The sequence below is a fragment of the Prionailurus bengalensis genome, chromosome E1 (assembly GCF_016509475.1).
Source record: "Prionailurus bengalensis isolate Pbe53 chromosome E1, Fcat_Pben_1.1_paternal_pri, whole genome shotgun sequence".
Lineage (NCBI taxonomy): Eukaryota > Metazoa > Chordata > Mammalia > Carnivora > Felidae > Prionailurus > Prionailurus bengalensis.
The window spans coordinates 29545802-29562317 of NC_057347.1; the positions used below are offsets into that span (position 1 = coordinate 29545802).

At 45.1% G+C, this 16516-nt stretch overlaps 1 protein-coding gene across 6 annotated transcripts in view; it reads left to right on the plus strand.

The window, feature by feature from the left end:
• CE1H17orf67 (chromosome E1 C17orf67 homolog) overlaps nt 1-16516 on the plus strand; it is a 37228-nt gene that overhangs the window by 615 nt on the left and 20097 nt on the right. For 2 of the 6 annotated variants that reach the window (XM_043583995.1, XM_043583994.1), the window contains exons 1-5: nt 305-426; nt 1682-1759; nt 1804-1919; nt 4957-5159; nt 12114-12214. In XM_043583995.1, the coding sequence (XP_043439930.1) occupies nt 1882-1919; nt 4957-5159; nt 12114-12214 (342 nt within the window). In that variant the 5' untranslated portion in view covers nt 305-426; nt 1682-1759; nt 1804-1881. Of the gene's footprint in view, nt 1-142; nt 229-280; nt 427-1681; nt 1760-1803; nt 1920-4956; nt 5160-10922; nt 11042-12113; nt 12215-16516 lie in introns of those variants that run through there. The other 4 variants (XM_043583996.1, XM_043583999.1, XM_043583997.1 and 1 more) reach the window with 4 other exon arrangements.

A 16516-nucleotide genomic window follows, 5' to 3' on the forward strand; every position in this document is an offset into this window, starting at 1 on the left:
GCCCCGCCCCTCAGGCCCTACCTCGCGTGGGCGGAGGCGCGGCTCCGGGACCAGGCCTGGGGCCGCCCGCGCGCGGCCGTGCGCGCGCGCGAGCGAACCTCCGGGGCCTACCTGCCCGCCGACGCCGACGCCAGCGAAGGGCAGAGTGAGCCCTGCGCACGCCGAGCCGGGCGGCGCGGCCGCGGGCGGGGGCGGGGCCTGCGGCGCGAGCCCCGGGGCGCAGCGGAGGTGTGGGGTGGAACGCTAAGGCAGACGGGCCTAGGGGAGAGGGTGGAGCCGGGTGGGAGGGGCGGGCTCCGAGGGCGTGGCTAAAGGAGAACGGTGGGCGGAGTAAACCATTAGGTGAGGTAGGTAGAGAGGATGCAGGCTTGAGCCGTGCCGGTCCGTAACCCACAGTATAGGAAGTTCTAGTATGAACGGTTTACGGTAAGCTTATGTATGACCTTCAACTTCTCCCACCTCCTTCAGTGGCGGAGGTGGGAGCTGGGACAGTTTTGAGTGTTGGGAGAAAACTGGCAATTTTGAGTATTATATACTGAAAGAATGGGACAATCCAAGTAAAAAATTGGTAGATGTCACCTGAGCTAGTTGTTTATTAAACCCGCACTGGCTTAGGGTGAGCCGAACACTGTGCCAGGAGCCCCAGCTGCCACAGAGTGCCAGTCCTGTTGAAACAAACCCGACAAGAAGCATTACTTTAGACCTATTAAAAAAATGGTTTACTGCACCCCTGCTTCCATCTCTGCACTTGCTAGACACCAGGCTGAGTTTATCATTCCCATTTTTCCAGAGGAGGAAAACTGAGGCGCAGAGCGGTAGACAAACATGCTTGATGGCCCGTAGGCAATGTTGGGACTGAGATCCCTTCGTTTTAACTTGGTCATCCAAGTTAGCTTCAATCCAAATTAAACCATCAAAGAGAGAGTGTCTCTTATTTTGTTACATCTCTAAAAACCTTGCCTCTGGGGATCTTGTTAAAATGCAGGTTCTAATTCCCTTTCTTGGGGAAGTGGGGTGAGAGCCTGCATTTCTGGCACATGGTCAAATGATGCTGATGTTGATGGTTCCTGGGCTGCATTTTGAGTAGGGATCTAAAGTGTTTAACCATCTGGATTATAAAGACTGGGGGCAGACTGTGGTGAAGTGCGAAGACTGTGTGGCTTGGATCAGATGGATCCTGGCCATACACATCTGTGAATCCTGTTGGAAGCAGAGCCCTTAATTTAGTTTCGATTTGAAAACGTAACAAAGGATATACTTTAAAAAATTGAGAGGTTTAAAAAAATTCCCACCATAGAACCTTTGGAAAATGTAGAAAAGTAAAAAGAGGAAGAAAATTATCCGTCTCTCATCCTGAAGACGACCTGTATTTGAACACCGAGGCATATTTTTTCATTATTTTCTATGGAAACTGTGGTTTATTTTTTTCTGCACATCATTTTGATTATATGGTAGATATATTCTCCGTCTGGCTATTTTTTTTTTCATTTACAAAATAACTTTTCCATGTTTTTATGAATTTGTATATAACAGTTGCATAGTATTCCATTCTATGGAGATAGTTCACAGTTGTGAGCTTATCTCTGTTTTTGGCCATTTGTCTCTAATATTTATATTATATTTATATTTGTCTCTAATAATATATAATGTTTGTATATGATTTATCATTCTCATTTTCCAGACGAAGAAAACTTGCTTGATGTCATACAACCAGTAATCAACCGAGTTGGGGCCTTGACTTCAGTTAGTCGGATGCCAAAGCCTACCATGCTCTGAAGCCAGGCAGGTGGCTCAAGATGTGGTCTTTTGACCCCCTACATCAGCATCATGGAAGAACGTGGATTCCCAGGTCTTGACTAGGTCTCTCCAATCAGAATTACAATGGAGCTGAGATTCTGCCTGCTTAACAAGTTCCCCAGGTGATCCTTTTATTTTCTTATTCAAACTTTTTGGGGGGGGGGTTTAATTGTGAAATGTATCACATGTTCAAAATATCTAATGAAACATATAAGCACATATACGCAGTTAAACATACGTGCAGTTAAAAACAATAATGAAGTAAATACCTGTGTAACCCACCACACAGGTTGACGTATTGAACATTTGGAGCCTCTCCTGTGCCCACCTGATTGCTAGCCTCATCAGGAAAGAACTACTCTCCTAATCTGTATATCCTTCATTCCCTTGCTTTTCTTTATAATTCTACCATCCCTAAAGTACCCCCCCCCCAATATAGTTTTGTTTTGAAAAACAAGCCCAAACCTCGTCCTGAGGAGATGAGCTGAGTAGAGTCTGGGGCAGGGTCTGAATCCAGCTTCCCCGAGGAGATCCCCACCACCCCCGGGGACGTCAGAGAGCATGGTCTTGGGAAGATTGCTAATCTTCCCAACAGTGAGGACAACTGAACAGGGCTGTAGTTTGAACATCAGGCAAAAATCTGGCTGGGAGAGGGGCTGCTTTCCATGTTCCCTTCTTAGCTGCTTAGGACTTCCTTCAGGTTCTTAGCACCTTGCTCAGGGAGAAAGGAGTATTCAGCTGATCCAGGAAAAATGCATAGGGCTGGGGGAGCAGGAACCTTGTCAGCTCATGGTCATCAAAGTATAAATAAATAAGAACCTGGCTCACCCAGACAGTCTGTCCTCAGTGTGTCTTCAGGTTGTGATGTAGATCACACCTTGTGCCAAACGGGACTGCCTGCCCTCTGCATCGGAGCACAGGGGTCATCTTGGGATTTCCCTTCACCACTCTTCTGTTTGTACCTTCTGTTCCCTGGGTCCTGGCACTTGGCCTTTCTTGGTGAATTCTCTTGTCTTTCTGGAGCTCGCCCATCAGTACCTTTAGGAACAAAGGTACATGGGAGGTATTGTTTTGAGTCCTCGGATGTCTACAGATACCCTTATTCCACCTTCCATACCTGATTATTTTTCTGGGTATAGAATTCAGAGTTGGAAATTATTTCCCTTCACAACATTGAAGACATGGGTCCATTTCTGCTTGCTTTTAATGTTGCTGTAGAGATGTCTGGCGCTATGCTTATTCCCGATCCCTTGAATGAGACTTGTTTGTGCTTCCCGGAAACTTGGAGAATCTTCCCTTTTTCTCTAGTGTTCTGAAATTTCACAGACAAGTGCCCGGTGTGAGTCTGTTTTCATCTATTTTGCCAGGTTTGCTGGGTGCTTTCAGTCTAGCAGCTCATGTCCTTTGGTTCTAGAATTACTTTGTTCATTTCCTCCTCTCTATTTTCTGTGATCTCCTTTAAAAAAAAAAAGTTCATTTATTTATTTTGAGAGAGAGAGAAAGAGAGCGCATGCACAGGAGAGGGACAGAGAGAGGGAGAGGGACAGAATCTCAAGCAGAATCCAGCATCACAGATCCCGATGTGGGGCTCGAACTCAGAACCATGAGATCATGCCCTGAGCCGAAATCAAGAGTTGCATGCCCAACCAACTGAGACACCCAAGTGCCCCTGTGATCTCTTTTTAAAAACTTCTCTTATTTAGATGTTGAAACTACTAGACTGTCCTCTTTCTCTCTATTTTTTAAAATAGACTTTATTTTTTAGAGCAGATTTAGGTTCACAGCAAAATGGAGTAGTAAGTACAGAGATTTCAGGTATTCCCATGTCCCCACACAGGCAGAGCTTCCCCCCACTGTCAGCATCTCCCACCAGAGTGGTGCATTTGTTACCAACGATGAACCTCCATTAACACACCATCATCCCCTCAAAGTCCCTAGTTTGCATTAGGCCTCACTCTTGGTGGGGCAAATTCTGTGGGTTTGGACAAATGTATAATGACATGTACCCACAATTATAGCATCATACAGAATAGTTTTACTGCCCTAAAAATTCTCCGTGTTCTGCCTGTTGATTCCCGCCCCTCCCCCAATCCCTAGCCCCTTGTAACCACTGATCTTTTTACCATTTCCATAGCTTTGCTCTTTCTAGAATATCATATTGTTGGAATCATATCATATGTAGCCCTTTTGGATTGGCTTTTCTTCATTTAATAATAGGCATTTAAGGTTCCTTTGTTTTCATGGCTTGATAGCTCATTTCTTTTTAGTGCTGAATAGTATTACATTGTCTGGAATATTATTTATCACTTTATTTATCCATTCACATACTGGAGGATATCTGGTTGATTCCAAGATTCGGCAATTATGAATAAGGGACTATAGACCTCTGTGTGCAGGGTTTTGTGTGGACATAAGTTTTCAACTCATCTGGATAAATGTCCTCTCTTTAAAAATATTTTTTCTCCCTTGGTTTGCTGTTGTTATTTTTTTAAACCTCCCTCCTCCTCTCTCAGCCTCTCTCTCTCTCTCTCTCTCTCTCTCTCAGTTTGGCTCTATTTTTCTAAAATAGATATTTTCTAAAATAGCTATTTCCATAGCTTTATCTTTGGATCTTTTTTAATTTCTAAGAACTTCTTTTTTGTTGTTGATTCGATTTTGGAATATTCCTTTTTTCCCCCAACTTCTTGTTCATGTTTCATGGGAGCAAAAATATCCTCTGAGAAATCAGAGGATAGTGTTGGATAGTTTTCTTCCCCTTCTCTCTGTGCATGGTCTCTGATGGCCCCAAGTTGCTTTTCCCTTTGGTTTGCTTTGTCTTCATCTTCCATGTGAGAGGCTTTCACAGATGTTGGGTGATTCTTAGCCGCTTAAGGTTAGGGAATCCAGGCTAGAGTGTCTCTTAGTCTCTCTGAAGCTTATCATCCCAACTGAGATCCCACAGAGAAAAACAACACAGATTTCAGGATCTCTTTCCCAGAAGAATCAAACTTTTCTCTCCCAGTTGAAGGCCTAGCACTTTTCCTGAATGAAGTGTAATGTGACAGCAGCCTTAGAAGTGGTTTCACAAATTATTTGGTCCATGTTCCACTCCCCTAGTGTGTTTATTTGTACCACCGTACGTTCCCACACTTTGCCAGTACCCCTGTCATTCCTGTTTAGGTTGGAGAGAAGCCTGGCCCTGGCCATCAGGAATCTGATGCTGACCTTGGCTGTCCTTACCTATTGGGCAGATGTACGCTGGGCCAATGTCCTGGACCCAGCACAGAAATTACAGCCTACTTGTGGAAGCCCGCAGCAGGCCAGAAAGGCTCCTGTCCAAGGCCAAACCATCTTGCCATTGTATTATTGCTCCAAACAGGAAGGTATGTGTTTGTGTAGAAGTCCTGAGGATATGAGAAGGGAAGCCAAGGGCACAGGGTGTGGAGATGGAGGGGGAATCAACTCCTATTGAAAAGGGGCCATGTTTTCTTTTCTAATAAAGATGGATTTTTATTTCAACAATATATAGAATTATATATCTTAATATGTGCTTGATTAATCTCTATGTTATTTGGCCATTCAAAACATTTTTTATGGACTTTCTATCGTGTGTCTGAGAATCGGGTGGGTGTGTGTATGCAAATATAAGCAAAGATGATTCACAAATAATCTTTCACGGTTGAGAAAAGAAGGAATGGTAAGAATAGTGACAACACCAACAGTGGTTTCCAGGTATTAGATCCTTGTAAGTCTCAAAACAGGGGCACCTGGGTGGCTCAGTCGGTTGAGCATCTGACTTCGGCTCAGGTCATGATCTCACAGCTCTTGAGTTCGAGTCCCGCGTCAGGCTCTGTGCTCACAGCTCAGAGTCTGGAGCCTGCTTCGGATTCTGTGTCTCTCTTTCTGTCTGCCCTGCTCCCACTTGTGCTCTGTCTCTCAAAAATGAATAAACGTTAAAAAATTTTTTTAAGTCTCAAAACACCTTAAGAGGAAAGTTATATTGTAATTATTATTCTTTTCTTATAAATGAAAAAGCAGTCATTTGGACAGTTAAGAAATCTGCCCAGTTACAGCTTCAGTGTGACCTAGGTACTAAGTTTCAGAGCTAGGATTCAAGCTCAGGTTTATTGATGGCTCTGTGCTCGACAATCTTGACCATTATACCACATGGCCTACCCAGTAGATATTCATTCACTTTTGAGTGAAGCTTCCAGCAGGACCCTGTGATTAGCTTAGACCCAGTAGCACCCAGTTGTGGACATACTACCCATCTCATAAGAACCCCTTGTATTGGGTAGCTGTTGTCAGAGTGATGCTGTGTAACAAACCACTTCTAGACTCAGTGGCTTAAAATAACAATCATGTAATGTTAAGGATCTGCAGGTTATGGGCAACTGTGCTTCATGCTGTGGTGGCTGGAAACTAGGTGGGGCTAGGTTGAGTAAATCTACTGCATGCTGTGGGTCTGTGTAGGCTGAGCTCCTTGCTCGGGTACATCTGAGTTAATTTTGAGACCAAGGTGCGGGGGCGGCTGTCTGGAGGAAGCTCTTTTTGTAGCAATGGCAGCAATGCAAGAGGGCACGACTACGTGCACAAACACACTGCATATACCTTTGTCTGTGTTGTGTCTGATACCATCCCATTGTCTGAAGCAAGTCTCTTGGTTGAGCCCGAGGTCAAAGGGCGGGACTTCAAGGTCATATGGCAAAGAGCATGCATATGTGGTGGTGGTGAAGAATTGATGCTAATGATTTAACCCACCACACCTGCCCAAACCTAACATCTGCCTGCACAGTGTGCCTGTATATTAACATGTGTATTGTTCATGTACAGCTTACAGAGTTACTACTATAAAAGTTATAGAAGAATTATACACCATAAAAATATAGAATTTATAGTCTAGTGGGGAAGGTAGACAAAAAAAAAAAAAGAAAACAACTACAAAAAGGAATATTAGAAAATATTTAATTGACTCTGGGCCTAAAGAATGTGGACACATCATAATTCTCTTGGGACAGATTCAGCATCTTTCTATATTATTATTTTATTATTTATTTATTTATTTATTTATTTATTTATTTATTTATTTTTAAAGATGTTCCCTTGTCCCTGAAGTTTCTTTAGCTGACAGAATTTGAAATCTCTGTCTTATCCTTTTAAGAGACTATCTGGTGGGATGATGTTGGAGTTTGATGGTGTCAGGTTTTTCAGATCTGTGAACAGCAGTGTAATTTGAGAATTCCTTTTATTTTTTGTTTTTTAAAGATTTTATTATTAAGTAATCTCTACACCCAAAGTGGGGCTCGAACCCACAACTCTGAGATCAAAAGAATTGCACGCCCTACTGATTGAACCATCCAGGTGCTCCGAGAATTCCTTTTAAGAAGAGGGAAGCCAACACAAATATCTGCTATGTTCGGATGCCTTGAATATGGGTGGTAGCATTCTTCCTGTTGGTAGTTGGTAATGCAGAATTTCTAGGCCTCAGCATCTAATGAAGACCTTCAGATTGATTCAGATCCTAGGAAAATAGTCTGAGGCACTGCAGCAACATCTCTCTCCATCTCCAGTGGATTCTCTGGTATTCCTGGCAGCTTCTAGAATAGTTAACCTTGGTGGCCTTGTTTCTTTCCCCTGACCTTGGATGTCCCTGGTTCTTCTCTCTAGTCTGCCACCTTGTGGAGCTTTTGGGAATTGCACTTTCAACTGAGAGCCCTGCAGATTCACCTGATTAAATTTAAAAAAAACACAAAAAACACACATTTATGTATTTTTGACAGAGAGACAGAGAGTGAGCAGGAGAGGGTCAGAGAGAGAGGGAGACAGAATTCAAAGCAGGCTCCAGTCTCTGAGCTGTCAACGCAGAGCCCAACGTGGGGCTCAAACCCTCAAACTGAGAGATCATGACCTGAGCCCAAGTCAAACGCTTAACTGACTGAGCCACCAAGGCATACCCAGATTCACCTGATTGATCTGGCTTCTGCTTTCCCTGGGAATAAGGATAGGTGGTAGAAAAGAATTCTCCTCACTAGAGTGACGCTCACTACAAAGTGACCTTGCTCTTTTGGTTTTCCTAAAGTTCCCCTTTTGGAACAATATGGGCACTGGCCCAGCCATAACAGCTGAAGAGCACTCTCCACCTGAGACCTTGAACCAATATGCCGGGGGAAAGGGGGAAGAACAGGTCCCTGACTTTCTCTAGTAGGACCTTTCCAGTCCACCAGAGGTTCCTTTTTTCTTTTTTTTTTAATTACAAAAGTAATACATGCTTCCTTAGAGCTTATAGTCCAGTGGAAAGAGACAGACTTTTAAAAGTAAACAAAGCCAGTATTTACACACTATGGTGTGTGCTAGGAGATGGAGTGTAATGGTAGTGGTGGGAGTGGGCAGGGAACCTTCCTCAGGTTGGTGAAGGCAAGCTTGCGTGAGCAAGAGAACTTACAAATCAAAGCCTGAAGGATGAGAAGGATCCAGTCGTTAAAAGTGTGAGGAAAAGTATGTGCAAACGTCCTGAGGTGGGAAGAGCTTGTTAAGTAGAAAGTAACCACGTGTGGCTGGATTGCAGTAAGCTAGAGGGGTGTGGTTAGAGTCAGGCTGGAAAGAGCAGCAGGCAGAGATACCACAGGGTCCTGTAGTGCATGGTAAGGATTCTGATTTTGTTCTCGGTCCAGTGAGAAGATAAGAAAGGTTTCTTAGGCAGGGAAGTGATGAGGTCCATTTCCTATTATATATTTCTATTTTAAGAAGACCATCCTTGCTGCTGCATGGAGAATGCATCAAAGTGAACAGGAGGGGAGGTTGGGAGACTAGTTGGGAGCCTGGTGCCAGAAGCTGGGGGAAGAGTAACAGTAGCCTAGACTCAGGTGGTGGCCAGAGAGAAGGAAGGATCTAGACCCATGCCATCCAATATGGTAGCCACCTGCCACATTTGGCTACTGAGCACTTGAAATGCATGAACTTTTACATAAAATATATACTGTAGTTTGAAGACTTGGTGCAAAAAACGTCAGAAAATATCTCATCATTTGCTTAGTTTTATTACGTATCAACATAATAATATTTTGGGTATTCATGATACATAAAATAGAATATAAAAAAATTTCATTTTTGGGGGGCACCTGGGTGGCTCAGTTGGTTGAGTGTCTGACTTCGGCTCAGGTTATGATCTCGCAGTTTGTGGGTTCGAGCCCTGCATCGGGCTCTGTGCTGACAACTCAGAGCCTGGAGCCTGCCTCAGATTCTGTGTCTCCTCCTCTCTCTGCCTCTCCCCTGCTCATGCTCTGTCTCTCTCTGTCTCTCAATAATAAATAAACATTAAAAAAATTAAAAAAAATTTTTTTTTTACTTAAAAAATGTGGCTACTAGAAAAATTTTAATCATGTATGCAGCTTGCATCTGTGGCTCACATCATATTTTTATCAGACACTCCTGATATGGACAAAAGTTACTGAATTAAAAAAATACTTTTGTAGTAAATTTACATTGGACACATTAGAAATTTCTGGCTGGGTATACATTTTCTTTTTCTGGTCCACTGAAAGTATTTATTTGATAAAACAATACGGTTAGTGTTCGATTCAACCACAAGAGCAAAAGCAACGACAGATTTGACAATGCACATAAAAAACCACAAGGTACATAATGTGGCAAATATCTATTTCTAAAATAATGCTCCTAAAATTCCTCAGTTACTGAAAACTGCATAAAAACGGAAGGATGTTAATAGCAACCGAGAGCATAAAACTGAAGATCAAATTCTGAGCAACTTTGCTGACAATGCATGATTTTTTCCTCTTGTTTACAATTTGTTCAAACTGTCCTTATACCAGCAGAGTGGATAGAACTCTGCAGGTTCAATATCAGTTGCACAACATTAGCATCAATTCGGACAACTACAGAGAGAACATTGTTTTCCTCTGAGCTGGGCAAAGTGACCACAGAAACAGCAGACCATTTCTCTGACTCGAGAATCTCATCCCCGTAAATGCCGCATATCTTCCAGACATTTTAAAGAATATATTTAATAATTTCTTTATGTAATATTTACAGATGATTTGAATTTAAAAGAACTTCAGATTACTGAGATTTTATTGTCTTTGTAAAAGTAACCTTGAGTCTGAAATGGGCTGCTTACCCTTCTAATGGGCAGCAAATTGCAGGAGGCCCTTTTGGGCATAATGGGAAGAGCAGTAGCCTTTGAAGAGAGGAGAATTTGGCTCTACATCAGCATCCATAGTGTGTGAACTTGGATATGGTTTCACCTCTCCAAACCTCACTTCCTTATTTTTTTTTTAACATTTGTTTATTTATTTTGAGAGAGATAGAGAGCAAGTGGGGGAAGGGCAGAGAGAGAGAGAGAGAGAGAGAGAGAGAGAGAGAGAGAGAATCCCAAACAGGGCTCGAACTCTTGAATGGTGAGACCATGACCTGAGCTGAAATCAAGAGTCAGTCTCTACTGACTGAGCCACCCAGGCGGCCCTCACTTCCTGATTTGTAAAATGGATATGGTGCTAGCTGCTGCTTATCCTTCATCTTTAATCACAACCACAAGGTAGGGACTGTTCCTCCTTTGTACAGGGTGGGGAGACCAAAGTTCAGAAAGGGTAAGTGATTTACCGAAGGTTACGTTGCTAGAAAGAGGTGAAGCTAGGACACGAACCCTGGGTGTTCTGGCTCTGAAGTCAGCTGAAAAAAACATTTTCCCCTTTACTATGCTCCTTGCCAATTTCCCTACCTACCTCTGAAACTATTAGGAAGGTCAAACCTAATTAGTGAATGGGCTTTGGAGAGATGTCATACAATGTGCAAATGGAAGAGACGGTTAATGAAAGAGATGAAAACAGGAGCAAAAAACAGACACTCACAAACCAGTGTATGATGTAGCTGCGTCTGTTTAAATGAAGTCAATATCACATGTTGCTTTCTCCAACTCATGCTCTGAAAGTCACATCACAGAGGGGTGATTTCCTTGCTCAGGATGAAAATTTATAGGGATTCAGAGGAAAAGTTTAGTGGTCATACTAAAAACTCAGAGTCAGATGCACTTAACATCATACCGTAAGTGTAGTTAGTCAGAGCATAAACAAGTGGGGGGGGGGGTGAGGGGATGGGGGAAGTGGGGTTGGGGGGGCGGAAGTGCTTCCTTTAAGTAGGCTGGCCCATTCAGGGGGCGTTCATTCTGCAAGAGGCTGAGAGCGGAACAAAGACAGGATGAAGAAGCTATTTGTGCTTGTCCTCTGCCTCACCTTACTGACTTGCTTCTCAGGTGAGCATGAACTCTGAAAACAGCCGTTTCTATGCTGACATGACAAGCTGGGATCAGTCTATTTTATATTTGTAAAATATTTTTTTCATTTCAAAGAATATGTAATATATAATAATTTAGTGCTTTTTTTTAACTCCCTAAGAGCAGGCTCCCAGAATTGCTATCATTAGGGATAATTATTTTTCAGTCTTTATTTTTAAATTTTTTATTATTCTTTAAAAGTTTTATTTATTTAAATAATCTGTGCACCGATGTGGGGCTTGAACTAATAACTCAGAGATCAAGAGTTGCATGCTCTACTGACTGAGCCAGCCAGGTGCCCCTATTTTCTTAATCTTTAAATGTATTTGAATATTAATTCTCAGAAATGCTGATAAATCTTCAACTATACTGTCTTTTAGACTTCATACGACATCATCAAAACTTGACAGACATTTATTTGATGATATCATTTGGAGTTTGCGCGTGATTATCAAAACTTAATATAATTTTATCATGATACCTTCTTTGAGAGATCATGTGTGATTATCAACTTTAACACAGTCTTGTTCTCACGGAGAATCTTCCAGTAACAACTTTTAGCTGCTTTAGTGTTTTGGGGATTAGAAAAAAAAAGAAAAACCATCGAAGCAAAACTAAGGGACAAGAAACACATTGACCAGAGAAACTGAAGAAAATGTGTTTTAAAAAACTTACTCAGGGGCGTCTGGCTGTCTCAGTTGGTGGAACATGCGACTCTTAGTCTCGGAGTTGTGAGTTCGAAAGATTACTTAAAAAAAAACAAAAAAGAAAAAAAAATCCCGTATTCATTAAATTAGCACCCACTTTTAAAGAAATGCACCGTTGCAATAGGTAACTATGTTTACGTTGTGCAGCTTTGGCTCTGAGTTAGAAACAATTTAGAATTCTCCTCGGAGCTCTCTGGAATGCCACGTCCTTTGGGACAGGTCCCCGTGAAAGCGCTTTTGTGTTTGACCGAAATCGAACTTGCAAATCCTTCGCCTTGGACTGTGAGATGGTGCACGAGCTCCTGTTGCGAGAGTCCCGAAGGCCCCTTCCCGACTTTTTTCAGGGGCCTCTCCAATTCTGACGGAAAAGCAGGCCAAGCAGCTCCTGAGATCCCGACGGCAGGACAGGCCGAGCAAACCTGGGTTCCCTGACGAGCCCATGCGGGTGAGTGCCGGGCTCCCGGCTATTGGAAGGGAAAGTGTGATCGCTTGAATGCTCATTCACTATGAAACCGAGCCAGGTGCTGGCCCCGCTCCAGCATGGGCCACTAGACGGAGGTTCTGCCGGGTCTCAGGTGTCAGGCTGACCTCAACCTTTTACTCTCCCCTTTTCTCCCCCGGAGGCTTGAGCCCCACGCACCTACTATGCACACAATATTTCAAATGGAAACAGTGTGGCCAATGGCCAGAGTCCCAGGATCCCCCATGGGCTGCCGGATGCCACCCCCGAGCCAGATGTCAGGGCCCTGTGTCCCGTAACTGGGGCCAACCCCCTCTTCCTCCTCTTCCCTGGGGCTCCCAGCAAGCTGGACCAGCATCCTTGGCCAGCGATGCTCTGTCTGGTCAGGCAGAATCTGTGCCCTGTGGCCTGTGGGGGCTCTGCCCTAACCTCGTGCCTCTGAGTTTGGTCTGTAGTCTCTGTCCTGCCCTGTGGGTTTGTGGCGGTCACCTGCCTTGTGTTTCTGAACCAGGGCACCCTTCCCTGCCTTCATTTTGTGACTTGTGGTGGGTGATATTAGACCCTGCCCTAGTGGCCCCGGGCCTGGCTTGTCTCCCCATCCTGTAGCTGAAGTACTAACATTCCTGTATTTTTTTTTTTTTTTAATCAGAATTAGTTCATTTAAAAGTCTCTTATTGAGATCCAGGATTGCACATTGCTGAGGAGTGCTGGCTCTGGGGCACACCGTCTGGGCTTTTCTCCCCATTTTCTAACTGTGCAAACTGGGGAAGGTTTCTTCATGTTTCTGTACCTCTGTACTGTCAGCTATAAAATGGGGTTGACAATAAATATTACCACTTACATTCCTATAATATTATAAATAATGACAGAAAATAGCTACTTTATAAGGATCAAGTAATTCCTAATAAGGCACTTATAACAGTACTTAGCAAACAGTGACTACTCCTTTGAATATTAAGTATCAGGGACCAGCAAGGTGCTGAGGCTGCAGGCAGTAGTTGCCTGGATTTCTGCTCAGAGTTGGGAGCAGACACAGAGAAGCTGGCGAATTGCTATTGTACAGAGTGGCTTAGAAACAAATCAAGAACTTCAGGATGTCAAGGGTAGATGTGGCTTCCCTCCCTCCCTCCCTCCTTCTCTTCCTTCCTTCCTTCCTCTCTCCCTTCCTCCCTCCCTCTCTTCTTTCCTTCCTTCCTTCCTCCCTCTTTTCCTTCCTCCCTTCCTCTCTCCCTTCCTCCCTCCCTCTCTTCTTTCCTTCCTTCCTCCCTCTTTTCCTTCCTCCCTTCCTCTCTTCCTCCCTCTCTTCGTCCCTTCCTCCGTCCCTGTATGTCAGATGTGGCTTGGAATATCTAAGTGCAGGGTGGAGGGGAATTGGGAGGTGGGCAGGAGCAAGGTCAAAAAGGGTTGGAGTACCTTGGACTTTATCTTGTGTTCAGTGGAAGACAATGGGAGTTTTTAAATGGGGGAATGCAGACTGGAGCTTTAGATAGACAGTTTGAGAAGCAGTTAGAAGAGAAGAGGCCCAGGATTGACATGTGGGGACATTGACGCTCAGGGGTGGGCAGAGGAAGAGGGGCTTCAAGAGGCTAAGAAGGAATATGGGGAGATATTGGGGAACCCAAGAGAGTGTGGGGAGCAGGACGTCTGGCTTGAGGCCCCTGGGGGCTCTAACTGGCCCCTTGTGCTTTTGGCACGATGTCTGGAGGACTTCCCCCCGGGGGAAGGCTGGTTCAGAGGGCTCCGAAGGAGCCGCTCCCCTCCAAGTGGTCAGGAGACAGGCTCTAATCAACAGCGGAGTTGGCCACTGGGCGTTTTCTCTGCCAGCATCTGCTCCTGGCTCCTCTGAGCTCTGACTTCACAGGGGCTGAAGGGTTTTAGGCCCTGGGCAACAGATGAGTTTGGACTGTTGCAGCAGGTGGGCTTGGACCATAGCAGATCAGCTTCCTGCCTCCCGTGCCCCTCCCGTGCCAGCCTTCATGCCATGCTAGACTTGTGTCCCCAAACACGGCCTGATGTGGTCCTTCCCTGCCCAGAACTTCTGAGAGCTCCTTCTCTGACCATTTCCCTTCTCCTGGCCTCTGGTCATCACTGGCCTTCACCTGTGACAACCTTCAGCTTGCTTCCAATTTTGTGATTTTACTGAATATCTGGCTTTTTAAAGATTTTGTTCTGTCTTTGGTCTTTTTTTTTAAATGTATGTATGTGTGTTTGTTTGTTTGTTTGTTTATTTATTTATTTATTTATTTATTTATTTATTTAGAGAGGGAGAGAGAGAGGGAGGGACAGAGAGAGAGGGAGACACAGAATCTGAAACAGGCTCCAGGCTCTGAGTTGTCAGCACAGAGCCCCATGCGGGGCTCGAACTCAGGAACCGTGCGATCATGATCTGAGCCAAAGTCGGACACTTAACCGACTGAACCACCCAGGCGCCCCTTGGTCATCTTTTATAGGCTGATCACTATTGACTCCTCTTAATTGCCTTGAACCTATCGGATCTAGTTTCTGTGTGATTCTCTCTGGCCTCAGAACCCACCGCTGACCCCACCAACCATTTCCCATTCATCCTGCATACAGCCCAGCCCTGCATGCCTGTCACCAAGACACTGACCCCATTGTCCAGAATCCTCTCTGCCACTCAGCCAAATTTGGAAAAGTGCTCATGTGATCTACCGTTGAAATGGGAAATAAACGTGCAATAAATGATTTGGTGGCTAGTCTGCATCGGTAGTTCTCATCCAGGGGTGATTTTGCTTCCCCAGCCCCAGGGACATCTGGCAGTGTCTGGAGGCATTTTGGTTGTCACAACTGTGGGGGCGGGAGGAGGGACAGTTTGCTCTTGGCATCTAATGGGTTAAGGCCGGGAATGCTGCTAAACATTGTACAATGCACAGGGCAGCTCCCATAACAGAGAATAATCTTGCCTAAAATGCCAACAGCACTAAGGGTAAGGGACCCTGGCTATACCATGCTGAACAGTCTCCTTTTCCCCCCCAACCTTTCTCATTCTGTGTCACTTTGTGTGTCTCTTGCACTATCATTCACTGTTGTATTGTACTATATTATATTGCATTACCCTCACGCAGAACCAGCTGAATCAACAAGCAGTTTCTGCTATCACATCTTTCTAGGAATGTGATTCTGAGCCATGGCTGCATACGCTGGAACCAACTGCGGAAGTTCAAAATCTGGTGCCCGCTCCCAGAGGGGTGGCGTGCGGTGTGGGGTCTGGCCTGGGCCTTGGGTGGGTGTCAGAGCCTCCCAGGTGGTATCAGCGTGCAGCTGAAGCTGAGCCCCGCCGTGCCAGGCCTTGCGGGCCACACGTGATGCCACGTGTAATACCAGCTCCTGGGGTCCGGTGGGGAACACAAAAGCTAACAGCGCGAGACATGTACGAACCAATCGAAGGTTGAACTGAGTGGTATGGAGAGGCGCTAGTTTAGATTCAGTTCAGACAGGGGCGCCTGGGTGGCGCAGTCGGTTAAGCGTCCGACTTCAGCCCCGTCATGATCTCGCGTTCCGTGAGTTCGAGCCCCGCGTCAGGCTCTGGGCTGACGGCTCAGAGCCTGGAGCCTGTTTCCGATTCTGTGTCTCCCTCTCTCTCTGCCCCTCCCCCGTTCATGCTCTGTCTCTCTCTGTCCCAAAAATAAAATAAACGTAGATTCAGTTCAGACAGAGAGAGGGAGAGGGTCACGTGGAACATGCAGAGAACGCTCCTCGCCGGCTGAGACGTGCACTTAATTGTATTCCACATTGACTGGGCCTCACCAAGTGCCAGGCACTGAGGACGTAAAATAAACTAGACGTTCTTCCTTTGTTCCATTGGGTGGAGACAGGTAGAGCCAGAGCCTTCCAGCTGGATTCAAGTTCTCTAATGAAGTTGAGAAAAGAGGGTCTCTCGCCCTAACTGGAAGGAGGGAGGGGGCTAGGAAGGCTTCCCAGAGGAGGTGTCCACCGGGGTGAGGCTTGAAGGTGAAGAGTTTTCAGGCAGCGGAAGGGGTGGAGGTGAGGTGGGGAGAATATTCCACCCAGTACGATTTCAGTCCGTATTCTGCCACTGACTAGTCATGGACTTTGGGCTTTGGATTTAGGAGAAATCCACGTCCTTTTTCTGGACCTCAGTTTTCTCTAAAAGTGCAGAGCATTTGCAGAGTAGCTGGCTAAAAGGTTTACTCCGGGGCTCATCTTTTAGGGTTCTGGATAGAGCTTCGGGGACGATGTGGGTTTCCTGCTGCCAGTCTACAGCTCGGAGGAAAAGCGTGGGCAGCAGGACGCGGCCCCAGGCGAGAG